The sequence below is a fragment of the Dipodomys spectabilis genome, unplaced genomic scaffold (genome assembly GCF_019054845.1).
Source record: "Dipodomys spectabilis isolate Male_0828 unplaced genomic scaffold, ASM1905484v1 ptg000015l, whole genome shotgun sequence".
NCBI classification, from domain to species: domain Eukaryota; kingdom Metazoa; phylum Chordata; class Mammalia; order Rodentia; family Heteromyidae; genus Dipodomys; species Dipodomys spectabilis.
Window position 1 is genome coordinate 3,287,653 of NW_024870692.1, and position 27,118 is coordinate 3,314,770.

At 38.4% G+C, this 27,118-nt stretch overlaps 1 protein-coding gene across 1 annotated transcript in view; it reads left to right on the top strand.

The window, feature by feature from the left end:
• Nucleotides 1-24,143, top strand: part of Rab2a (RAB2A, member RAS oncogene family) — an 81,106-nt gene extending 56,963 nt beyond the window's left edge. Inside the window, exons 7-8 of the mRNA XM_042666006.1 lie at nt 20,469-20,537; nt 22,830-24,143. Of these exons, the coding sequence (XP_042521940.1) occupies nt 20,469-20,537; nt 22,830-22,925 (165 nt within the window). The 3' untranslated portion in view covers nt 22,926-24,143. The remainder of the gene's footprint in view (nt 1-20,468; nt 20,538-22,829) is intronic.
• Nucleotides 24,144-27,118: the final 2,975 nt, after the last annotated feature.

Below are 27,118 nucleotides of genomic sequence, written 5' to 3' on the forward strand. Positions count from 1 at the left end.
CTAAGATTTCATCCTCCTGAATAGTTGGGATTACAGGTCTGAGCCACTGGCACTTGGCCGCTTTTTCAGTCAAGATCAAGAAAAATATCGTGACTTCATCTCAACAAATTGTGTGCTTGTGCAAAACTAGGACATCTATAACCCTTTCTAGGCTGGAGGCAAAGGTAGGAGGGTCAAGTCCAAGGCTGGTCCTAAGCAAAATTGCAAACATCTACTTGAAAAACATCTAAAGCAAAACGGTCTGGGCATGTGGCTCCAGTAGTGGAGCATTTGACTAGCAGGCCCGACATCATGTTCAAACCCCAGTACTGCCATAAAAAGCCATGTAACTCAAAGGAAGAAATAAAACTGTACTAGTGGATGGCATATTGTTTCAGTAGAAAATCTCAGGAATAAAGCTAAGACAGTTCAGCAAAGTTAATAGATACAAGATACAAAAATTGTATTTATGTATGCTAGTGATATATGAATATCATAATACAATTCATAATCACAAAAATAAAATAAATAGGTGTAACTCTAAGAACACATACAAAATATGAATATACTGATAATTAGAAGACACTGATGAAAAAAGTAGAAAAGTCCCAAACAGAAAGATAATCTATGTTCATTGTTTTGTATATTAAAGCTTAAAAAGATGATACTTCTTAAGTGGCGCTGTAGCTCAAGTGGTAGAGCGCTCGCCTTGAGCTGAAGAGCTGAGGGACAGCGCCCAGGCCCAGAGTTCAAGCCCCATGACCAACCAAAAAAAAAAGAAATAAGGGAAAGATGATACTTCTTTACAAATTGACAAAGTTTAATAGTGCTTCTACTCAAACAAAATTCCAATTTGTGGCAACAGGCAATATTATAAAATGTATGTGGAAAGGCAAAAGACTATGGGAGTTGAAACAACTCAGAAATTAAAAAAAAAAAAAAAAAAAGTAAAATGGGATGAATCAGTCTCCTAGCTTTCAGTGTAATAATTGGTAAAGGGTTAGCAACTTGAGTCTCACATGTGACATAAAAGCTAACTCAAAAATGGATTGTGAACTTAAATGTGAAATAGTCATCATTCAGAGGGAAAAAATTAGGGGAAAGTCTTTGAGATCTGGTTGTAGGCATTCTTGTCACCAAAAAAAAATGATTCAACGACAATTGATTTTAGCCTTCAAAAATTTGTGTTTTTTGAAAGACTGTTGTGTAACAAAATCTACAGGTTGAAAGAAAATACATGCAAGCCACATATCAACAAAGGTCTAGTATCTAGAATATAAAACTCCCAAAACTCAGTGGTTTAGTTTTTTTTAAATAATGACTAGAAGTGGAGCAAAAGACATGGGCAGATATTGCATCGAAGAGGATGTACACAGCCGGGCGCTGGTGGCTCACGCCTGTAATCCTAGCTACTGAAGAGGCTGAGATCTGAGGATCGCGGTTCAAAGCCAGCCAGGGCAGGAGAGACCGTGAGACTTCTATCTCCAATAAACCACCAGAAAACCGGAAGTGGCGCTGTAGCTCAAGTGGTAGAGCGCTTGCCTTGAGCTGAAGAGCTGAGGCACAGTGCCCAGGCCCAGAGTTCAAGCCCCATGACCAACAAAAAAAAAAAAAAGAGGATGTACACATGGCAGATGAACACTTGAAAAGATAATTGGCAACACTAGTCATTCATTAAGGAAATATGAATTAAAACCTCAGTGAAAATTGGCAACAAATAAGTTGAGGAAATGGATGAGCTTGGGAGAGATGGAGGAAAATAATGAAAGGGGTAACTGATAAAAATGCATTGTGCTCACAAACTGACAAGTTGAATTTGACATATCTTTGTACAACTACTGAAAAGCAATAAATAGTAAATAAATCCTCAGTGAGATAACACTAAACGCCTGTCAGAATTGCTAAAATATTTTTTTAAGTGACAGCATCAAATGGCTGGTGAGGATGTGCAGAATCACTCATTCATTGCTGATAGGAATGTAAAATTATATAGCCACTGTGAAAACAGTTTATTTAGCAGTGCTTAAACAATAAAAATGCAGCTACCCTATTGCAACCTAGAAGTTGTGCCCATGGCACTTCAGAGAAATAAAGACTTACTGTTTATACAAAAACCTGTAAATGTCCAAATTAGAGACATGAACCCAGGGCTGAGGTGTCCAATAGGAGGGAAGTAGTAGATGCTCTAAAAAGACAAGCAGGATCCTGTGGTGAAAGCATTTAACAATTTATAACAGTGTACTTTGGTTTTGTAAATCCAATTGTTCACACAGAATCCTTTGTATTATTTCTTAGACCTGCTTTAAGAATCTGTAATTCCTTTAAAAAGTTTAGTAATAATAACCATGTGCAAGCAACTTGATTTGGATTTGATTCTTTTTTAACACCACAATAGCAATTTATAATATAAAATTTCATAAAATGGAGCCTTCTAGCCACAATTAAATATTAATGTAGGTAAATGGCTATAAAGATGAAGCTGTTTTGTGACTTCATGAGGAGTATAGCATTTTTATAAGTATCTGTTAATAGATTTTTGTTAAGTGCAATTTTCATGAGCTTTCGTGTCATATTTTTCAACAGCACATTTCATACAGTAAGATCTCTCTTAAATCTTAAGGGTTTAGCATACATGCCTAACATAGAGTTAATCTTTAACATTTCTTAGAAGTTGCTGAAGATGAAATGACCTAATATTCATAAGAAATGAAGACAGCTAGAGCATATGGAGACACCTGGTTAGATGATAAAACAAACTATTCATTCACAATGTTTATGCACGTCAGGTGTTTATGCACAATTACTGATATCATTAAGTAAAAATTGTTTTGTGGCAATATATTTCAATTTAAAAGCTTGTTTTTCTATATTATTTGTATAAGAAAGCGTTTGGTAAGCACACAGCTCTTTTTTTTTTGGGGGGGGGGGGGTCCAGTGGGGCCTGAACTCTGGGCCTGGGCACTGCCCCTCAGCTCTTCAACTCAAGGCTAGTGCTCTACCACTTGAGCCATAAAGCCACTTCCGGCTTTTTTCTTTTTGCTTATATGGTGCTGAGGAATGGAACCCAGGGCCTCAGGCATGCAAGGCAAGCGCTCTACCACTGAGCTACCTTCCCAGCCCCAGCGCACAGCTCTTTAACCAGTGTTACCATGTACATTTTTTGTTTTTGTTTTTGGTTTTTTTTTTTAATGCATTTTATTGGGGTTTTTTTGTTTGTTTTTTTTCTTTGTTTTTTTGGGGTTTTTTTGGGGGTCCGGTCGTGGGGCTTGAACTCTGGGCTTGGGCGCTGTCCCTCAGCTCTTCAGCTCAAGGCTAGCGCTCTACCACTTGAGCCACAGCACCACTTCCAGCTTTTTTCTTTTTGCTTATGTGGTGCTGAGGAATCGAACCCAGGGCCTCATGCATGCAAGGCAAGCGCTCTACCACTGAGCCACCTTCCTAGCCCCTTGTTTTTGTTTTTTAAAAAAGCCATTTGTCTAGCATGAACAATGCTCTGAATTTAATCCCCAACTCAGTAAATAAACAAACCCACACATCTAGCTCTGCTGATTTTTATTTAACCCTAGTTTTCCAAACATGATTTAGCTATTGCTCCCTACCTATGCCATGATCATCCCCAGATGAAAAAGGGAAGTTCTGTGACACCTGTTAACATACTATAGATTGATATCTCTAATTTTGTTTATTCATGTACTTCATAGTTGCATCTAGGTTATGCTAAGAGTCATGAAGACCACATTAGCTTTTTTTTGTTTAATTGGTTGTCTTTTAGAAGAGTGCTTCTCAAATGTTAACATATAATCAGATTACCTAAGAATCCTGTTTTATAATTCAGTCTGATTCAGGAAGTGTGTGGTGTGGACTGGGAGCCTGAATATGAAACAGCCCTTCATTAATGCTGATGCTGCTGACCTGGAATCACTTTGCGGAATGGTAGAAACTATAGAAATCCAGAGGGTTCTACTACCTAACAGAAAAATCTAGTGTAATGCTCCTCTGTGCAGTCCCCTCAGAAACATTTTATAAACCTCATGACCTCCACCTTTTCCTTTTCTACTACTCATGGCACCTAATGTGTAACCATCCAATCAAGTTTTGACCATCTTAAAAATAAAAACCTTCTGGGACTCCTTGGGTTCTCTCTCCAAATGGCAAATCTCTTTACTTTCTTTTCACAGCTTTCCTTTCACTTTCAAATAAACTTTCTCTGTTTACCTTAAAAATAAATAAAAACCTGCCACTCCAGTTCTGGGTATGTTTCTTTTCAGCTTCCTACAGTTCAGTCTTAATTAACTTCCTGCCCCATGGCCATGGTCGTTCTGGACTTGCTCATTCCTACACCTAACAAATATTTTTTTTTTCTTTTAAAAGTCCATCAGAGGCCACGATAAAAAAAAAAAATTTAAACAAAACTGCTTTTTTGCATTTTACAAAACTAATTTTAAACGGGAGTATAGTAGAAGAAAAATAAATCACTATTATTCTAAAAAAAAAAAAAGTTCATCAGAGGGGATTTTTGATGCTTTTGACATCTCTTTTTAAGTGAAAGAAAAAAATATGGTGGGTATTAGAATTTGAACTCAGGGCCTCATGCAATGCTACCACTGGAGCCTCACTCCCAGCCATTTTGGCTTTAGTTATTTTTAGTATATTTTATATGAGATATATATATATATACATATATATATATATATATAGTATATTGTAGAATAGTATAGGATGTCATCTAGGCAGAGTATAGATGACATGTGTGTGCCACCTTACCAGTTTTTATTAGTTGAGATGAAATCTCACTTTCTGCCCAGGGATGGCCTTGAATTGTGATTGTACTTATCTCAGCCTCTGGAATAGCTAGAATTACAAGCATAAGCCCTATGCCCAGCACTTTTGACTGTGGTCTTATAAACTTCTTTAGCTCAGATACCATTTTTTAATACCTCTCTGGATTTCTCAATACTCCTTTACTGGCTCTTTTTTTTTCCCCTTTATATGCCATATGAATCCATGTCTTTAAGATATCCTTTTATTTTTATTTTTTTGTCTTAGAGGTGATATACAGCAAGCTTAACGTTACATATATCAGGTGATACATACATTTCATTCTTTTTGCTTAGTATCAGCTGTTCCCTCCTCTTTGATTCCCTTCCTCCCATCATTACACTTGGGTTGCGTAGTTCACTTTCATCAGTGTCCAGTGCAGCTGATGGGCCCCTCTGCTGTACTTTTCACTCACTTTCCACTGGTTTTGTGCTCTCCTCCCACCTTCCCTCAGATGTGAACATGTATACACCATTTATAAGATAAAGAATACAGTCATCTAAAAACAATAACAAATTAAGAAAGTCCTTTGTTTCTCTGTCTTTGCAGTCCTTTTCAGTTTGTATATTATTTTATATACATATGAGGAGATACATTACATTTGGTGCTTTTCTCCTAAGACTATCCTCTTTTGGTCTCACTGTGTATGGGTATCTTGAGTCCTGTTTACTTTGTCATATCTCATTGCATTTGAGATCTAATATCCTCATATCAGGGAGAATATGCACCTTTTGTTTCTCTGATCTTGGCTTATCTCACTCAAAATGATTTGTTCTAGTTCCATCCATTTCCCTGAGAAAGCCTTTATTTTATCTAATGGCTTTGTAAAATTCCATTGTACATAAGTGCATTTTTAAAATCCATTCATCTGTAGTGAGCATCTGGCTATTGTGAACAGTGCAGCAATGAACAGGTACCCTTGTCATATCCTGGTTTCTGTTGCTTAGGGTAGATGCCTAGGCATGGTATGGCTGGGTCATAGGGTATGTCTATGTTTAGTTTTTTGAGGAACCTCCACACTGCTTTCCAGAGTGGTTGTATTAGTTTACATTCCCACCAGCAGTGCAGTAGAGTTCCTCTTTCTCTGCATCCCTGCCAGCATTGGTTGTCCAAATTTAGTCTATTGGCCATTCTGACTGGGGTGAGGTGGTATCTCAGGGTTGTTTTTATTTGCATTTACTTTACAGCAATGATGATGAACATTTCCTCATATATTTGCCATTTTTACCTCTTCTGAGAAGTCTCTCTTTAGCTCCCTTGCCCATTTAGTAATTGGTTTATTAGATTTGGGAGGGATTAGTTTCTTGAGCTCCCTGTGTATAATGGTATTTAATGAATATTAGGCCTTTTTCTGATGTATTTCTGGTAAATATCTTCCTGATTGATTGGCTATCTTTCTGGTTTAGTAGCTATATCTTTATCTGTGCAGAAACTTTTTATTTTTATGTGGTCTCATTTGTCAAGTCTCTCTCCAATCTGTTGTGACCCTGGGATTCTGTTCAGGAAGCCTGTGCCTGTAAGTTCTAGTGTTACTCCTACTCTGTCTTGCACTACTTTCAGAGTTTCAGGACTGATGTTCAGGTCTTTAATCCATTTTGAGTTACTGTATGGTGACAGACTGGAATCCACTTTGTTTTCTGCAAATGGCTGCCCAGTTTTCCCAGCAGTAATAGTTGAAGAGGCTATGTTTTCCCACTGTATTTCTTTAGCTCCTTTGTCAACTATCAGCTGACTGTAAGTATGTGGTTTTATTTCTGGGTCTCCTAGTCTGCTCCATTGATCTTCAGGTCTATTTTTGTACCAATACCAAGCTGTTTTTGTTATTATGGCTCTATAATAGAGCTTGAAATCTGGTGTTGTGATACCACCTGCGCTGCTTTTCTTTCATTGCTTTGGCTATTCTAGGTCTTTTGTTGTTCCATATGAATTTTTGGATTGTCTTCTCTATTTCAGTAAAGAATGTCATTGGGATTTTGATTGGTATTGTGTTGATTTTGTGTATCATTTTTGGCAGTATGGCCATTTTCGCAATATTGATTCTACCTATCTATGAAAATGGAAGGTCTTTCCATTTACTGATGTCCTCTTTAATTTCTTTCTTTAGTTTTTTTTATAGTTTTTATAGTTTTCGCTAAATACTTTTTACACTGAAATCCTTTATATCTTTGGTTAGGTTGTTTTCGTCGTTTCCCTTTCTGATTGTGCATTGTTGGCATACAGAAAAGCTACTGGCTTTTGAGAGTTACTTTTGTATCCTACTACTTGGATGAAGTGGTTTATTAGTTCTAGGAATTTGAGAGTGGAATTTTTTGGATCATTCAGGTATAAGATCATGTCATCTGCATGATTTTTCTTTGTGTGTATCCCTATAATGTCCTTTTCTTGCCTTATTGCTCTGGCTAAGGATTCCAGAACTATATTGAAGAAAAGTGGAGAGAGTAGGCATCCTTGCCTTGTTCCTGATTTTTGGGGAAATGGTTTTAGTATGTCCTCATTTAATATGATATTGGCTGATAATGTGTCGTACATGGCTTTTATTGTTTTAAAGAATGTTCCTAATATTCCCGATTTCTCCAGAGCTTTTAACATGAATGGATGGTGTATTTTGTCGAAGGCTTTTTCTGCATTGAAATGATCATGTTGTTCTTGACCTTGGCTCTGTTAACATGGTGAATTACATTTATTGATTTGCATATGTTAAACCAGCCTTGCATCTGTGGGATTCTATAAGACTTTAAAGAGGAACAAATACCCATACTCCTCAAGCTCTTCTGTGAAATAGAAGCAGAGGGAGCAATCCCAAACTCATTCTTTGAAGCCAGTATCACACTCATCCCAAAACCAGGTAAGGATCCAACAAAAAAAAAAGCGAGAGAGAGAGAACTACAGACCAATCTCAATTATGAACACAGATGTAAAGCTCCTCAATAAAATATTATTCAAAAATAAATAAATAAAAATAAAAAATAAAATACTATCCAACAGAATCCAGAAACATTTAAAACAGCATACATTAGCCAGGTACCAGTGGCTCACACCTGTAATCCCAGCTACTCAGGCTGAGATCTGAGAATCACAGTTCAGAGTCAGCCCAGGCAGGAAAGTCTGTGAGACTCTTATCTCCAATTACTCACCAGGAAGTGTGGCTGTGGCTCAAGTAGTAGAGCGCTTGCCTTGAACTGAAGAGCTAAAGGACAGCACCCAGGCCCAGAGTTCAAGCCCCATGACCACCCCCTCTCCCCCCAAAAAAGCCATACATTACCTTTTAAACTATATGTTCAGTTCCATGCTGACCGCTGCCACACAGCAAGCTCTATGAAAATTCTTCAGACCTATCTAGTTTAACATATCCAAACTGAACCCAGAGCTCTGTTTTAATCTAGTCTACAAGTTGGTATCCTGTATGTTCCCTTTTCCTTATCCCTTTACATTGATTTATTCAATTTGCATCACTTTTAACCTTATTGTTTCTACCTGTTAAATATCTTTCCCAGTTGTCCGCTATCAGAATTGCTTCCCAGTTGGACTTCCTGTCTACACTGTTGGCTATAAGTTTTTTCAAAAATTAAAATTGAATGTCACTGTCCAGTGTTATTTAAATTCTTGTCCACAGCTTCAGCATCAGATACTTTGTGTTGGCTGATCAGGCCCTTTGATTGCCAGCCTCCTACAATGTGCTCTGCATAGTAAACTAAGAATTGATAAGCTGTGTAGTGCTTTACTCCGCCTATACAAACTGTTCTCTGCTCTTGAAATGGCCTTTTTTTCCCTGCCTGATCTTCAAGGATTTGGTCAAGTCTGAACCTGCTCTGGAGTGGCTTTCAGTGAAACCTTTTCTGTATTTCACCTCTGCTGCCAGCCACCCTACATGTCATATACATTCTGAATTGGTAAAATCGTTCCTCTGAAAAGACAGCTTTTCTTCGTCTCTACATCCCAAACACTGAGGGCAGCACCTCTCACATACTGGATAACAGAAGTTTTCGTGGTCAGGTGTTTTGTTGTTAGGTTGCTTGTTTGATTTATACCAATATTGGGGCTTTGAACTCAAGGCCTAGCATTCTCACTTGGCTTTTCCTCTCAAGGCTGGCACCCTAGCACTTGAGCCATACCTATATGTCTAGCTTTTGCTAACTAATTGGAGATGAGAGTCTCATAGTCCTTTCTATCCAGGCTAGCTTTGAACCGCAATCCTTAGATCTCAGCCTCCTAAGTAACTAGGACTGAAACATGAGAGCTGGGAATGTGGCTTAGTGGTAGAATGCTTGCTTAGCATGGATAAAGCCCTGGGTTCGATTCCTCATACCACATAAGCAGAAAATATTGGAAGTGATGCTGTAGTTCAAGTAGTAGAGTGCTATCCTTGAGCAAAAGAAGCTCAAGGACAGTGCCCATGCCCTGAGTTCAAGTATCAGGACTAACAAAAAAAAAAAAAAAAAAAAAGTGAAACATGAGCCATCAGTTCCCAGCTTTGTTGTTTGTTTGCTTCTCTTCAGTTTCTAGTTGGGTAATGCTTTGGCCCTACAAGTGGAAGGAAGTCTATCGCAACATTATCTTTGTTTTCAGCATTCTAAAACAGGAGATTTGAGAAAATTTAGGTAAGTATATTGGCTCCTCCTTTAAACAGATGATCTTCAGGCTGTGGGAGATGATTAGCAAAGGTTATGGAAGGCTTGCACAAACACCCTTGCCACAAGCCTCATGCCACCTATTTGAATATACTAAAAGTAGCCCAGAATTATATATTTGCTTCTGTAATTCTGCCTTTGGTCTTCTTTGTGCATTTTCCCTCTAAGTTAATTTATATTCAGTTTTATATTCACTTTGAAGACCTCAGAAGTCTCAATATAAACAATTAGTACAAATTGGTATAAATAATGATTAACTGTGACGTATAATTCTGATACTCTGTGGGGGAGGGAGGGGTTGTTTTGTCTTTGCTGGTCCTGGGGATTGAACTCAGGGCCTTGGCATTGTGTATGAGCATTTTTGCTCAAGGCTATAGTGCTGTACCACTTGAACCACAGTTCTACTTCTGGCTCTTTGTGTGTGGGCGGGGGGGGGGCACTAATTGCACTAATTGAAGGTAACAATCAAGAATCTCATGAACTTTACTGCCTGGGCTGGCTTTGAATTATCACCTCAGATCTCAGCCTCCTGAGTAGCTAAGATTACAGATGTGAACCACCAGTACCTGGCTCTCAACTTTTCAGCCATTTGATCTTCTCCTGGGATCTTCTCCTGTATTCAGTAATTTTACCTAAAAGATTAGAAATTCGCATGAAATCATAAAAATACCGAAACATTTAAAAAATAAAACTGACACAGGTCCCACTTGGTGGCTCAGTTTGCCCTAGAACTCAAAATCCTCATGCCTTCCAAGTATTGAGATTGTAGGCATTCACTATCACACCTGGCTCTTTTATATGCAGGGATGTGCTAATGAGCACACATGTGCAGTAGGGATTAATCCCAAGGTCTTGCCCATGTCATGCCAGTCAAGTGCTCTACCACAAACTGCATCCCCCGACAATACCAAAAACTGTATCAAAATCCATGAAGATTTGGGAAAGGATGCTTTCTCCAGTGCACTGAAATCTTTGGTTATCTTGTAACAAGTTCTGGTAAGGATGTGAAGACAAGGAAACACTTCTGCTATATATAGAAATGCTATTATGGAGGTTCCTCGGAAAACTAAAGTAGAACTACCATGTAATCTAACAATCACACTACTGGGCACATAGCCAAAATGAATGAATTCAGTATGTCAGCAAGACATCTGCATTTTCACATTTATTGTTTCATTATGCACAATAGCCAAGTTTAAAATAAAACAGCCTAAGTGCTTACCAACTGATGAATGGATAAAGAAAACATGGTACATATGCACAATGCTATTAGACCATTACAAAGAGAGAAATTCTATCATTTGCAATAACATGAGTGAAACTGATGATTGTTACATTATATGAAATAAAACAGGCACAAAAAGACAAATACCACATTATCTCACTCATATAGAATCTAAAAGATCTATTTCATAGAAATGAAGTTGAGAGAGGTCTGGTTGCCAGACACTAGGGAGAATACTGGAGAAGGAAAGGTTCTACTTGAATAACAGGAGGTTTGGTGTACAGTTGAAGAACAGAATAATGTAGATGATAATATAGTATATACTTCATAAAAGTAGAGTTAATTTTAATGTGTTCACCATAAATAAAAAAGTATGTTGGTGCATCCAAGCACACAGGGGCAAAGGCAGGAAGTTCTGGAGCTGTGGCCAACCTAGACTTCATAGCCCCTGTTGGAAAAAAAAAAAAAAAGATAAATGGTAGATTCAACCTGATTTAATAAATTTTACACAATATAAACGTATCAAAATTTCACAAGGTAACCCACAAACATAATTTTTGTTTTTAATGTATTGCTTAAAAATTAAAAAACAAAAACAAAAACATGCCTTTGAAGTCCAGTGTAGAAAGTTGTTTGTGATCCCAAAAGTAAACTTACTTAAAATATCTCAAGCAATTGGAAATCAGGTATAGAAATTGCTGGCTTACTTACTAAAGTACTGAAGATAAAGCCAAGATGTAATGAAAATACATCTTGCCAATCCTTGCACTGTCAGGCTACTTAACTGACAGCATAGGTGATGTCTAAGGGGAAACGTATGACTTAATAAGATGTTACTAAGTAGAAGAAGGCTCATTTCAACATCCCTTGCTTATACTTGTGTTCTTTCCCAGGACTTGGATGTCTACAGACTTAATATGCATTGAGAAGTCATCTTTCTTGGGCTTTGTTGTAAGTGGTAGAACAAGTATTTTTAGATAGCTGGAATATAATTGTAAACTGCTGAAGGCTTTGTGTTCCCTTAAAAGACACTGCTTGACTGGCCTTAGCGTCTTCACCTCTACTTGGGCCAGCATTCTTGGGAGCTTTATTAGTGACCCAAACTGAACTCTCAAAAGTTGCATCTATTTTCTCTACCCAACCCAGGGCAGCTAATACGTATATAACAACTCACACATAAATCCACAGTGTACACATGTAGTTACATATAGATTGCCAACTGCCAAGACCATCCTACATGAAGATGTCATAAGCATTAGAATTTTATTTAGAACTTTTCATTCCTTCTTTAAAACCAACTTTTCTTTCTTTCTTAATTTACCTCAATTCCTTCCATCTCAATCATTTAAACAAAAAGTGGAGTAATAAGCACCTTACCATTTTTCACCTGTAATTGACCAACTCTTGTAAATTTCTTGAAAGTACATGTTTGATCCTTGCCACCATCCTAAATCCTCAGATCGTTGTTTCTTATCTGAATTATTGTTCTAGAGTGCTCATTGGTCTCCATATTGCCAGCCTTACCTCCTTACTATTCATCTTCAAAACTGTCCTCCATTTTGTCTCTTGGTTGCTTTTTTCTAGAATTCCTTATTGCTTATAGGGCCACCTCTACTGGTAGCTCACATATTTGCCTGTTTCCTGCTTCCAGTGGAATTGAGCTTAAAATTGCAGTTTTTCCTAACTTGAGTTGTCCTAAAATGAGTGGGAGCTTGTTATCTTTCAGGCCTTCTCACACAGGCTTCACTTTCTCAGTAGTGGTCATGCAGGTTTCCATGCCATGTTCCAAATATGCATCTGTCCTAAACTACCATACCCTTTAGGTTTGGGATATTCCTACACCTGAGTATCCTCAATACCCAGTATGAAACAAGCACTTGGTAAGTGATTACTGAATGGAAGAACTAGATTAATAAGGAAGCGAACATATCTTTCGGTAGTCTCTGACAGAGACAACAGGAAATCCTTAAATACTATGGTATTCCCAAGCCCTTTTGTTGTTGTTGTTGTTCTTCTTCTTCTTCTTCTTCTTGGGTCTTGAACTCTGGGCCTGAGTGCTGTCCCTCAGCTCTTCAGCTCAAGGCTAGCGCTCTACCACTTGAGCTACAGTGCCACTTCCAGTTTTCTGGTTGTTTATTGGAGACAAGAGTTTCACAGATTTTCCTGCCAGGGCTGGCTTTGAACCTCGATCCTCAGATCTCAGCCTCCTGAGTAGCTAGGATTACAGGCATGAGCCACCGGCTCCCAAGCCCTTTTAATCTAGTAGTTTTAGATCTTGTTCTTCTGCTAAGATTACATATATTTTTTGTAGGTATAGAAGGTTTCCTGGATTGAACCTAGGGTCTCACACATGCTAATGAACACATGCTTTACCACTGGGTTGTACATACTTACAAAGATAATGCCAGAGATCTAAAATAACTTCATTAGGAGGATTTTTATTTTTTTAATGTTTACTTTTTTATTGTTGTTATAAAGGTAATGTACAGAGAGGTTACAGTCACATAAGTCAGGTAATAAGTGCATTTTTGTTTTTGGGGTTTTGTTTTTTGTTTTTTGGGTTTTGGGTTTTTTTGGGGTCTGGTCATGGGACCTGAACTCTGGGCCTGGGCGCTGTCCCTCAGCTCTTCAGCTCAAGGCTAGAGCTCCACCACTTGAGCCAAAGCACCACTTCTGGCTTTTTTCTTTTTGCTTATGTGGTGCTGAGGAATCAAACATAGGGCCTCAGGCATGCAAGGCAAGAAGCGCTCTACCACTGAGCCAACTTCCCAGCCCCATAAGTGCATTTTTGTGTTGTTTTTGTTTTGCCAGTCCTGGAGCTTGAACTCTGGGCCTGTGTGCAGTCCCTGAGCCATTGTGCGCAAGGCTAGCATACTACCACTTGAGCCACAGCACCACATCCATCTTTTTCTGAGTAGTTTATTGGAGATAAGGATAATGGATTTTTCTGCCCGGGCTGGCTTGGAATGGTGATCCTCATATCTCAGCCTTCTGAATAGCAGGTGTGAGCCACCAGCATCCAGCTATGAGTACATTTCTTTTTACCCAATGTCACTCCTCTCGTGCTCTTGTATTTTTATTTTTAAATTATAAGTATTGCAAAATAGTTGTGCAAATTAATAGGTTTAATGTGACATTTACATATGTACATATATTATATTTTCATTGTGCCTACCTCCTCCCTTCTCTTGCCCCACCCCCATCTCTTTTCCCTTTCCTAAGAGTTCCACTTAGCTAGAGGGTTTGTTCAGGATGTGGACAGTATATGCTTTTTATGTCCAGTTTAAACTTGAACATATATGAAAATTTCCTTTGTCTTGTATTATTCAAAGATAAGTAGTCCTAATAAAAGAAAGATAAATGTGGTGAGAAGAATAACAGATTCTACTCCTGCTTCTGATACAATTGTGTGTGGTCTCAGGCAAGTCAATTCTCTTTGTACTCAGTCCATGTATTAAATAAGACAGTATTATTATGGATCAGAAGATAAGCAGTGACCCTCTTTTTCAGTGAAATTCAAGGAAACTATGAAAGAAGTAAAAGCAGAACAACTCCACTGTAGATTACAGATTCTGTGGAGAATGAAAGGGGCAAGGAAGAGGTCTCTTTACTGAGCTGTCCCTACTCCCTGCCTTATCCCCAGAAGGCAGCCCCAGCAGAATTGCCTTGAAATACAATCTGAAACACCTTGTGTTACAAGTCTTCTTCCACTAAAATTAGCTATATTATAATTATGAGATCCAAACATATGAATGTCACAAAATTTAGAGTGTTTGCTTAAGGTCCCTAATTTTTTTTAGTATTTCATAGGGCTTACCCTCCTTGCATAATGGTCTTATCTCAGTCTATCTTATCTTTAGGGCTCATGCTGTACATGATTTGTAGTTGATTCACTCTATTAATATTTTGGCTTATTTAATCAAAGTATTTGAATTGAATAAAGACCACTGTGTTTGTAGGACACTTAAGCACGTATGTCCACTTCTGTTGCTCCCCAGTGACATAGTCCTAAAACATTCATGAGAGCTGACCCACACTGAGTATTCAGTGCTTCACACTAAGCCAGCCACCCTGTGGAGCAGGTATCATTAGTTCCCTCATTTTACAGACAGGTGAAGCAGTAGGCTTGTGTAACACAGCTAGCCCATGGTGAAACTGATGTTTGAATCAGGAAAGACTGGGTTCACTCTTAGCCATTCAGTTCATTTTACAGCTATAAGTTTTCTTGAAAGAATGTTTAATTTCTAGTATTTATATACATCATTTTAATTTTTTTAGAAATCATTAAAGCTATGGGCACTTAGTATAGTGATTAATACATAGTAATTACTTGATAAATATTTGTTCGCTTAGACACCTGTTGCTTTCAGCCACTGATAAAACTGAAAAGTCACTTTGCAAGATACCTTACTTTCTAGTAACTGTTCAAGATATTTAAGTAATTGTCTAGCAAGCACAAGTCTCTGAGTTCAAACCCAGTACCACAACAGAAAGAGGCAGAGAGAAAAGGGAGGGGGGAAGGAGAGGGAGAGGGTGATAGAGAGAGAGGGAGAGGGAGAGAATTAAATGAAATTGTACAAGAACTTCCAGGAGTCTTTCCTAACAGATGCCATTGTTCTTAATCTTGCCACCAGGTGGCAGTATGTTGACTCCATTGAAAACAGTTTTTCAGATTAAGAATTGTTAAACCCTAAAGAGTGCTCCATGTTCCCTCCAGTCAGTTGGTTTTTGGTTTTTTGGGTTTTTGCGAGGGTTGGTGGTAGGGCCTGAACTCGGCCTGGGCTCTGTCCCTCAGTTCTTCATCTCAAGGCTAGTTCTCTACCACTTGAGTCACAACACCACTTCCGGCTTTTCTACTTATGAGGTACTGAGGAATCGAGCCCAGGGCTTCATGTATGCGAGGCAAGCACTCTACCACTGAGCCACCTTCCCAGCCCCTCATCCAAGTCAGTTTTGAAGGTCTTTTATTTCCCTCTGATAGCTAATAGTCTTTTTTCTGTGTCTTGAACTGACATCTGAACTGGTATGTTTAGATTCTCCCAATGGTTTTGTTCAGCAACAGTAGGAACTGTGTTCTCTTGTTTGTATCTTCTATGACATCTAGAGGAGTTCTGAATATGTGGTAACAGTAAATGTCCAGGCCTAAATGTCAGTGATACCTAAGATGCACAGAAGCATGTGAATTCACTGAGTGTATGTTTGAATCACAGCCCATTTACTGTGTTTTGTGCTTATATTAATTTTAATTTTTGCTGTAGAACTCCCAGGAATTTTATCTTAGGTTAGGTATTATCAGTACCATTCAGGTAATTGCTGTCAAGGGTTCAAACATCATTTGTCAGAGATGAAAAGCAAGAGAATTGATGGCTAATAAAGAAAATAAAGGTAAAGCACTGAACATGGCAGTTAATCAGAGGGTGGTAAAGGAGGAGGACTGGTAGTAAAATGAAGACAGGCAGAAGACAGGCAGACTTCTAGCTCTGAGAGGCGCACTCACTACACAGGAAGCAAGAAGACTACCAAGGTTAGCTGCTGCACATGACCAGGAGTCTGTTCCTACTTAATCATGGGTCTTCCCAGTGTTTCACAGTGCTTATAATGAAATAATTTGACATCCATTTCCCAGCAGTTTTTGTCATACACTTAAACCTATTAATTTTACCTATTGGTTGCCATTAGTAACATCTTAAGAAATGTATACATAAACAGGGAAATTACCAGCATTTCATAGAAGCCAAGTGTGCCTGTTACATACTTAATTAAATTTGAAGCCAACCCAGCCCCTCCCCCCCCCAAAAAAAACAGCAAAATACCAAACTAGAGACACGTCTAAAGTAGTAGAACAGGAGCTATGAGAAAGAAACACTAATGAGAGCACAAGGCCTTGAGGTCAAGCCCCAGTACTGGCACAAAAATAAAATGTTTAACAATATCCAGATAAACTATTTTTGAGGAAACAGCTCAACCACTCAATTCTGTGAGAAACAGTAGGACCTCAGATATTTGCCAAGCAATACTTATATTTTTGTACATTATGTATGTCCATAAAGAACTCAGTGGTTATTCTATGCATGGTGATCCACTCCTGTAACCCCAATGCTCAGAAAAGTGTGGTATGAGGATCTCAGGTTCAAAGCCAGCCCTGGGCTACACAGTGAAGACCTGCCTCCAAGTAAATTTTAAGGATGAATTAAAACACCTACACCTTGAAAAATATGGAGATTGATCCTAAATGAAGAGAGTGAAATTATCCATTTTTATGTCCCAGCAAATTTATTATAAAATAATATTTTTAAAATTGTTTTTAGATCTCAACCAATTTTTCATCATTATCAAAATATATTGCAACATTAGTGGGAAGATAACTGTGACATTCAGCAGCACTACCTAGAAATTATATTCAGCCAGGCGCCAGTGGCTCTCGCTTATAATCCTAGCTACTTAGGAGGCTGAGATCTGAGGATCATGGTTCAAAGCCAGCAGGAAAGTCCATGAGACTATTTATCTCCAATAAACAACTAGAAAACCAAAAGTGGAACTGTGGCTCAAGCGATAGAGCACTCACGTTGAGCTGAAGAGCGCAGGGACAGCAGGCCAAGTTCAAGCCCCACACCTGACCAAAAAAAAAGAGAGAGAGAAAGAAAAATTATATTTAATCAATATAATGCTTACTAGTATTTGGCTCATGTTCCTATGAACCAGTTATTTGGGAACTCAACAATTTAAGTCAAAAGTCATACACTTTAAAAAAAACATAGTGGGGCTGGGAAGGTGGCTCAGTGGTAGAGCGCTTGCCTTGCATGCCTGAGGCCCTGGGTTCGATTCCTCAGCACCACATAAGCAAAATGAAAAAAGCTGGAAGTGGCGCTGTGGCTCAAGTGATAGAGCGCTAGCCTTGAGCTGAAGAGCTGAGGGACAGCGCCCAGGCCCAGAGTTCAGGCCCCACGACCGGACCCAAAAATAAATAAATAATTAAAAAAAACATAGTCATAATATACATATTTGTCAATGGTAGATGATTTTGTACTCTTACATTTAGTTCCTAAGTATAAATATTAAATGCATACTTTTCATGGTAAAGAATCCAAGATAATCCATTTACAAGTTATTCTCTATAATATACTCAGAAGGATAAGGAATATTTTAATTTTGGATTAGAGCTCCAGAGTAGAAAAGAAGCATTATCCAAAAATACTCAATTGAGATAATAAAAAATTATAATGAAAAAATAGTCAGTTGTTACTGAGGTACCAGTGGCTCACACCTATAATCCTAACTACCCAGGAGAGTGAGGTCCAAGGATCAAGGTTCAAAGCCAGCGTAGGCAGGAAAGTTCATGACACTCTTATCTCCAATTAACTACCAAAAGGCTGGAAATAATGCTGTGGCTCAAAATGGTAGAGCATTAGCCCTGAGCACAGAAGCTCAGGGACAGCACCAAAGCCCTGAGTTAAACCCTAGGACATACACCAAAAAAAAAAAAAAATTTAATTTCATGTCTTTCAAATGTAAAGTGCATCTTAAGTCCTTCAACTATGTTTTTGTTTTTTGTTGGCTTTTTAAATTTTATTTATTTATTTATTTATTGTTAGTTGTGGCACTTGAACACAGGGCCTGAGCACTTTTGCTCAAGGCTTGTGCTTTACCACTTTGAGCCACAGCACCTCTTCTGGTTTTCTGGTGGTTAATTGGATAGAAGAGTCTCACAGACTTTTCCTGCCCCAGCTGGTTTTGAACAGTGATCCTCAGATTCCAGCTTCCTAAGTAGCTAGGATTATAGGTATGAGCCAGCAGCATCTGACTCAACTATGCCTTTAAAAGTGCTTATAACAAAGCATTAAGTGGTATGTAGGTAATTTAGTATTTGGTAAATTTTATATACCATAGCTCTGTGGTGGGGGGGGGGGTTGAATTCGAGGCTGGGCTCTATCCCTGAGCATTTTTGCTCAATGTTAGCACTCTTATCAGTTGAACCACAGCTCCAGTTCTGGCTTCTTTGGTGGTTAATTAGAAATAAGAGTCTCACAGACTTATCCTGCTGTGCTGGCTTTGAGCCGTGATCCTCAAATCTCAGCCTCTTGAGATTTCAGGCATGAGCCACTGGTACCTGGCTATTACTGTAGCTTTTTGTGCCCATTTTTAAAGAGATTCATCAGTGGTTAAGAATAAAAGACCATTTATGTCCATGTATTAGCACTTTTAATAATGACCTTGCCATATAGAACTACTTTGTTTATATGAAGTTGTAGCTCATTTCTAGGACCTTGCAGTTCTGGTCAACATTGTAGTAGAATGTGCACACGTGGGTGCCCCTACAAGGAATTCCAGCATTTTATGGAGACATTTATGTCTGGAGATTTATGTCTGTTGACTTCAGTATTTACTTAGCCTGGTTTCTAGGCCATCACAGTAATTGACATGTTATTGGAAATAAAGCTAAATTTTTTCCTTATTTATAGGGATAAGTTCAGTTTTGAAGAATGTGAATCAATTCATAGTTGGCTGAGAGCCAATTTCCCCTTTAAAGCCTGCATACACATGAAAAGTGTACTCCCATCCTAAGTGCCTTCTGAATCTGCAGTGATTAATTCTTCTCATTATTTTGCTGCAGATTCTCATGACCCTCTGTGATGATTCGATCAGCCACTTAGACTTTATGCATATTCATGTTTCTGTGCTCCCGCTGCAGTCATTCAAGTCTCCTGCACTGACTGGTGTGTGCTTGGTGCAGTAATTGAGCTGCAATAGATTGATTACTCTAGGGAGCTGTAAGGACTTTAAAGGTGAAAACATATCAGTCCTGTTAATTAGGAAACAAAAGCTCTGATAGCAAGTTCAATAGTCAAATATTACCAATGTAAAAGAGATGAGAGATATTATTTGTTCCTCTGTAAGTACTATTTATGTTTTAAATTTGAATTAGGTCTTTATCAGTGGTATAAGAGAGTAACTTTCTTTTTTGTTATCATCCAAAAAAGCTAGTCTCACCATGGAGGGTACATAAGCTACCTAGGTGGCATGCATAGTTTTCATGTGTACTGTGTTTGCATTGTGATATTCATCCCCCCTCCTTGGTCATGATTTTTCCTTTTACTAATTATAATTAATACGTCATAAAAGTTCACCAGTTTACACTGTACAATTCAGCGAACTTTAGTTTATTTACAAAACTGTGAAACCATCACTACAATCTTACTTTCAGAACATTTTCATGACTCCTGAAGAAACCCTACAGTTATTAGAAGTCCCGTTTCCTTTTGCTAACTCCAAGTAACCAGTAATCTGCTTCTGATCTCTGTGAATTGGTCTGTTCTAGACATATCATGGAGTATGTGGCCTTTTCAGTTTTATTTCATTTTGCATGCTGTCAAGATTTGCAGCCTGAATCAGCACCTCCTTTCTTTTTAAGGCTGAATAATACTCCATTTGTTATCATTAGCTTACATCTTTGTTTTCATTTCTTGGTATATGAATGTATTTCTACATTTTGGCTATTGTGAATAATGCTGCTAACAGAGCTCAGTTTCCATATATCATTGCTCTATACTTGACCTTAGGAAGAAAGCATTCAGTCTTCATGATAGAGTATGATGTTAGGTGTGATTTTCTTTGTTGCTGTTTATCAAGCTGAGAAAATTTCTCCTCTGTCCTAATTTGTTGAGATGAAACATTGGATTTTTTTTGCATCTGTTGAAATGATCATGTGGTTGTCTTTTATTGAGTGCCTTTACATTTTTATGTGCTGAACATTATGATACTCTAGAACTTTTATATAAAATGTTTATTTACTCTTGTGATTTCTGTTCTTTATATTTCAGGCATTTATTAATACAGCAAAAGAAATTTATGAAAAAATCCAGGAAGGAGTTTTTGACATCAACAATGAGGTATATACATACGAAAATTATTGGCTAATACTGATTTAGAATTGGCTTTTACTATTATTTGGAGTCATCACTTTATGCTTTTTAAATTTCTAAAGTGGATCAATGATAGTCCCCTAACACATTCCAGCTGGAACTACTGTACTTCAGTAGTTAAATGTTTGTGTTCTGTTGTATTCTAGTAGGGTGGCCCTAAGAGCAAAGAAAACTCCCTTTTACCCACGTGTCCATATGGTGACATCTGCTTTGGGGAATAATATTCTGATGTGGAAACGTATATAGTATGTCACAATGCAAGATGCTCCATTTTTTAGATGAAAGAAGGAAATTCCCAATTTAAACTTATTCCCAGTATAGCAGAGCATGTTTTCAGGAGACTAAATTAATGCGCATAATTGGCAAAGATGCATATTTTTAATGTCACTTTGAGCCCATTTTGTTCAACACAATTAGGCTAATAAAACTTTGGAAAATATAATTCAGAAAGTTTACAAGCTAAAGGTTTGGGTTTTGTTTTGCTTTTTTTGTTGTTGTTGGTGGTGGTGTTTTGTTTTTGTCGATTTTGGTGCTTGAACTCAGGGCCTTGAGCTCTTTGCACTCAAGGCTAGCACTCTACCATTTTGAGCCACAATGACGCTTCCAGTTTTCTGGTAATTGGTTGGAGATGAAGAGTCTCACAGACTTTTCCTGTCCAGGTTGGCTTTGAACCGCAATCCTCAGATCCCCAGCCTCCTCCTGAGTAGCTAGGTAGGATTACAGATGTGTGCCACTGGCGCCTGGCACCTAAGGGATCTTTACCTAAATTCCTACTCTACATTTATCCTTAATTTCAAGTATTTTTAAATATTTATGTGAACAGAATGTATTCTTTCTTATACATAAATATTTTTGCCAATCTGTGTTAAGACTTGTGGCCTTCAAGAGAGAAGCCCTTGTTCAGAGTGTAGTTGCAGCTGGAAGTGTTTTTTACTTGGGGGCCGTGACAGTAGTGATACATCTCCTGGCCTGCACACAGATGAGGCTCAGCTCCCTGCCTCAGGTTCTCACTAAAATAAGCAGCATTTGCCTAAGGTTTCCAAAGAAAGCACTTAGACTCATTCATATCCCTTCTTCCCTAACCCCCTTTCTCTCTCCTGCTCTCTGGTGGTGCTGAGGTTTGAACTTCTAGCCTCAGGCTTATTAAGGAGGTGCTCTACCACCCACACCGTGTTCCCAGCCCTCTCAGTCCTTTTCCTTTGAAATAATACAGTCCTAAATCCTACCTTCTCGACTTAGATGGTGGTACTTCTTGAGTTAATTTAATGGTAACACCATTCAGATACTGATGCCCTGTAATTTGAACAGTAATCGAGCCTCTGTTTAAGAGAGAGCACGTTTTGTTCCGTCTGGTTTCATGTAGTATCTGACTGCTTTACCATGCCATTTGCAGCTTTGATTGTAATCTGCTGTCAGGAGCCAACAGGCCGTGCTATTTATTTGGCCTGATGCCAAGTCTGACTCCCTGATTCCTCAAGAAGTTGCTACCAGCCCAGAGGGGGCAAAACCAATGAGCCATAGGGCATGCTTTTTATTAAAGAGGAGTCAAAAGAGCGAAAAGAAACCACATCAGCTGCTGTCAATACTGAGCCAGTGCCAGAAACCCCAAGGCTACTACTGTTGCAGAACAACTGCCAAGCACTATAAATCTGAGATTTACTGTGACGTAAAGTTTCCTTAAGAGCTTAATTTCTGAAGCTACTGTATTACTTTTCTCAAAGTGTTGTATTTTTAGGTAAAATCCACTTGAGGGAGTGAGGGTTAAGACATAAGTGTGAGTTTGATGAATGAAAGAACTACTCTGTGTGTGGGTTCTTGGCAACCTGCCATGTCTTTGGGGATCATAGAAATTATTGATGACACAGAACACTCATATGCCCTTAGCCTGTACAGCTGATTCAACACGGAACAGGAACGCTGTCTAGAGAAAAGATTTTACGTCGTCTCAGAGCAGCAGGGGCTTTGGATATTTTTGCCCTAATAACTGTTTTAAGCAGTTTTTTCATTCTGAGGATTCCCTGAAAAAAGCAGCATTAGCCCATTTCTGTTTGCCTACTATGATAAAGAATTATTTTCAGTAACATCTCACAGTGTCCTATTTTAAAAGAAGGAACAGATTGTTGCTGTTGTTTATAAAATCCACTTATTTTGCAGAGTTGTTTGATACAATTATGTCATTAAGAATGATTTTTTCACGTAATTCATTTACTGTCCAGTCAGGTCCCCTGGTATTTATTATTCTATTCTCTTGTGTCTCAGGCAAATGGCATTAAAATTGGCCCTCAGCATGCTGCTACTAACGCAACCCACGCAGGCAGCCAGGGAGGACAGCAGGCTGGTGGAGGCTGCTGCTGAGTCTGTTTTTACCGTCTAGCTGCCCAGTGGAGCTCCTCCTTCACCCTCTCTCCTCATGCTCAACTGAGACATGAAACTGTTTGAAATGGCTTTATGTCACAGAAGACTTTAATCCTTCAAATTCTTGTATAACTTTGAATAAATGGTTAATGTTCACTTAAAAGACAGATTTTGGAGATTGTATTCCTATCTATTTGCATTTGATTTCTAGGTCAATCGATGTGATTATTTTTGTTAAATGTTGTCTTGTGCCCTTAACTAAGAACTGAGTTGTATTAAACACTACAAAGTCATCTTGAGTATTTAAATCAGTTTGTGTAGTTAGGTTTCCCAACCCCAGTGGTTACCTAATGTTTAATATTACAGAACTGTCCTCAAAAAGTTTGTCAATTTTCACAGCTATAAGGAGAACCAGAAGGACTTTTAATTCTGTATTTATCATTTACTTTGTGTATATATAGTTTAATAACCTGCTTGGGTGTAATTTGCCAAGCTTGACTTCTTTAATGCATTTGCATAAAATCTATACTGTTTAAAGCTTGAAGCTACAGAAACATTGTTAGGAATTGCTTGGACACCGAATTTTAAACTTTTTGACATTGTTAACAAGCATGTTCATCTTTTCTTGTCACTAGTCCAAGAAAAATATGCTTAATGTATATTACTAAAGGCTATGTCTGTGTTAACCTGTTTTAATGCCAAAAGTTTGCTATTTGTCCACAATTTCCTTAAGACCTCTTCAGAAAAGGATTTGTTTGCCTTAATGAGTACTGTTGGGTAGAAACGCAGTATGATGAGTGAAAGGGCAGAAGCAAGAAATCCCTACCCTCAAGCGACCCTGAGGAGAGTGAGCACCCACATGTAGATGGCACATTATGAGGACTTTAATCTTTCTTTAACCACAATAATGTTTTCCTTTTATTCACATGATTTCTAAGTATATTTTTCATGCAGGACAGTTTTTCAACCTTGATGTACAGTGACTGTAAAATTTTTCTTTCAGTGGCAACTTAATAATCTTTAAAATATGGTAAGCATCTTGTCTGTTTTGAAAGGGATATGACAATAAATCTACCAGTTGGAAATTCCTGTTGAAAAGTAGAAAAGCTTTAGTAATTTACTCAATGTGGTGGTTTTATCCTTCTTTTTCCTTTTTCTCCCTTGGTCTATAATGAAATTGTTATAGCAGTGCAAAATAAAATCCTCTGTATAAAAGTGTTCCTTTTTTTTCTGACATATCTTGTTTTTTTAAGGTATATACATTTTTAGTCTATTTACAGCTTTTCCATGTATTTGAATGTGTTCTTTTCTACAGGTCAGAATGCTTAAAATACTTTAAGAAGTTTTGCTAAAACATAAAACTTCCACAGTGTGAAATTCTTACTGACATGATACAAACAGGTGCTTCCCACTCAGCCAGTACAAGAACATACCTGCCGTACGGACACATAAAGAAGGCTCCCATGATGATGCTCACCACTACCCGATGTGCTCAGTCCTCCTGATAAATATACAAAGTTAAGACAGCTAGGAAATAATATCTGCTGTATACCAAGTTGAAGAATGATTCTTTAGAAATTTTTTAACTGTTAACTTTTCCAGAAATGTAATGCATTTTTTCATGCTCTATTCCCTAATTCTTTTCTGAATCAAGTAAAAGAAAAATCAATGCTAAGAACAAGCAACAAATTGGCACCCTGAGAAAATGACAGCCTACGGTTCAGTCCCCACTGCAGCCCTAATGTGCCTTGTGGGGAGCTGAGATAAGACACCCTGTGGCTGGTTCCCACTTTCTACACAGAGCCCTTCTACCTCGGGGAAGTATGGTAGGAGTCCATGAATTGACCAGTCAGTATTTCATTCACCCTGTCATAAATAGTGTAATTTTAGGACCTACAATTGGCTTGTGCTATCATTGGGGGAGGGGGTGCGTGGGCCCTGTCCCTGAGCATATTTGTCAGGGCTAGTGCTTTACCACTTGAGCCACAACTCTACTTCTGATTTTATTGGTAATTAAGTGGAAATCAGAGTCTCAAAGACTTTCATGCCCAGGCTAGCTTTGAACTGTGATCCTTAGATCTCAGCCCCCTGATTAGCTAGGATTACAGACAAGAGCCACCAGCACCAAACTATAATGAGTTTCTAATATTTGATCATTTTGTGTTAGAGTGCTTTTCCTGGGACTTGAACTCAGGGCTTACGTACAGTCGCTAGCTTTTGTGCTCAAGGATAGTATGCTTACCACTTGAGCCACAGCTCCACTTCCAGCTTTTTGATGGTTAATTGATGTCTGGCTTTGACTGTGATCCTTAAATCTTAGCTTACTGCATACCTAGGATTATAGGTATGAGCCACTGATGTCCAGCATTGATCAATGTTTTTAATATCTCTGTGCATTGGATAACTTGAAAATCAGTCACAGGAAAAATAAATGCAGCTTTTAACGTCTCAGCATGTAATACTCCAGATTTGCAGTTTTCATAAAGACTCTTATTTCTCATCTCTGAGACTAGAAAAACCTAACCGCAGTATGACAACACCCCACCTTCTGATGAGGCTCTTTGGAGTATAAATTGGAAGTGTTTTGCTGGACAGGAGATGGGGTAGTGTTTTATACACATATATTTGCTACTGACCCAGAAATCTCCATTGCAAGACCCTAGTGGCACCCCAACAGTGCAGAAGTTCAAGGTCTTGTCCCTTGTTGCAGCATTGGTCGTATGTGCAAAACACTTGAAGTTACCTCAGTGTCTGCATAGGCGTGTGATTCAGTGACCAGTGCCTTGCCACACAATAGGCTCTTAACACATCCTTATAAAACAGGAGGATCACTATGAACTGATGTGACTTTCAAGATAGAAAAGCAACATGCAAGAACATCAGTGGTTTACCATACTTAGTACAAGGCAGTTTAAGAACATGTACTTATCAGCTAGAAGCTGATTACCTACAGAGGCTGGATATACAAGGGTGAGAGTAAGATCTGGGAATGGAGTGGCTACAATGAGGAGGGGACTCCAATCTCAGTATACAATTTTGTGCAGCCCTGACTCCAGTCTTGGCATGTCTCACATATCCATAATAAAAGTCAGCTGTGATGCCAGAAATAGGGATTCTAAACTAATGCATGTACCTAACTTCAAATAACAATACTACAGTAAAGAGAGTAGGGATAAAAACCAACATATGTAACTGGAAAATAGTGTGAACACTTAAGTTGTAAGGATAAAGACAAAAGGAGCTATACACAAATGGCTGCCACAGAAAAAGGAGGTGGATTAACAATTCCTAAACTGCCTTTTACAAATATTATATATAAAATACTAATATTGAGCACATAAACTGTAGTATAGTTTGTGTGTGTGTGAGCGCACCTGTGTACATGTGTCTAGGGCTGGGAATGTGGCTTAGTGGTAGAATGCTTAACATGCATGAAGCCCTGGGTTCAACTCCTCAGTACCACATAAACAGAAAGCCAGAAGTGGCTCTGTGGCTCAAGTAGTAGAGTGCTAGCCTTGAACAAAAGAAGCTGAACTCAGCCCAGGCCCTGAGTTCAAGCCCCAGGACTGGCCAAAAAAAAAAAAAAAAGTTGATGTCTAAAATGAACCCTGTGATGTCAAATCAAAGCAGAGATGGTGCATGCTTGTGGGTTTTGTAATATGTACAGATACAGATTTAGGTATACACTGTAGGTGAATTGAATACACATTTCCCAACTCTGACCTCATAGAATGCCCAGAAACGAAACCTAGAATCAATAAGTATACATATTGCCCAGATACTGGTTTCTAAATAACCACTTGCTAATAAAGAGAGTGAAGAATCCTTGGAGAAGTATGTTAATTCCTGTACTGAGACAGAGAAATTAGAAGATAAGCCAGAAAGGGAAAGTTGGAAAATAACCGAAGAAAAAGATTTGTCAAAGGAGAGGCCATCTTATTGCCAATTCAGACAATTTAAGAAGTAATGGGTTGCAAATCATGGGATGAAACAGAATTAGTGGGCACATGACAAAAATATTGCCTACTTGAGGTATCTCTCCTCAAGATACAGAAGGAAAACAAGTAAATGTAGGAAAACCTGACATCCCCTTCATTGAGTGATCAATAAAACCTAAGGACTAGCTGGGTATGAATGGCTCATTCCTGTAATCCTAACCACTCAGTCTGAGATCTGGAAGGTCGTGGTAAAAA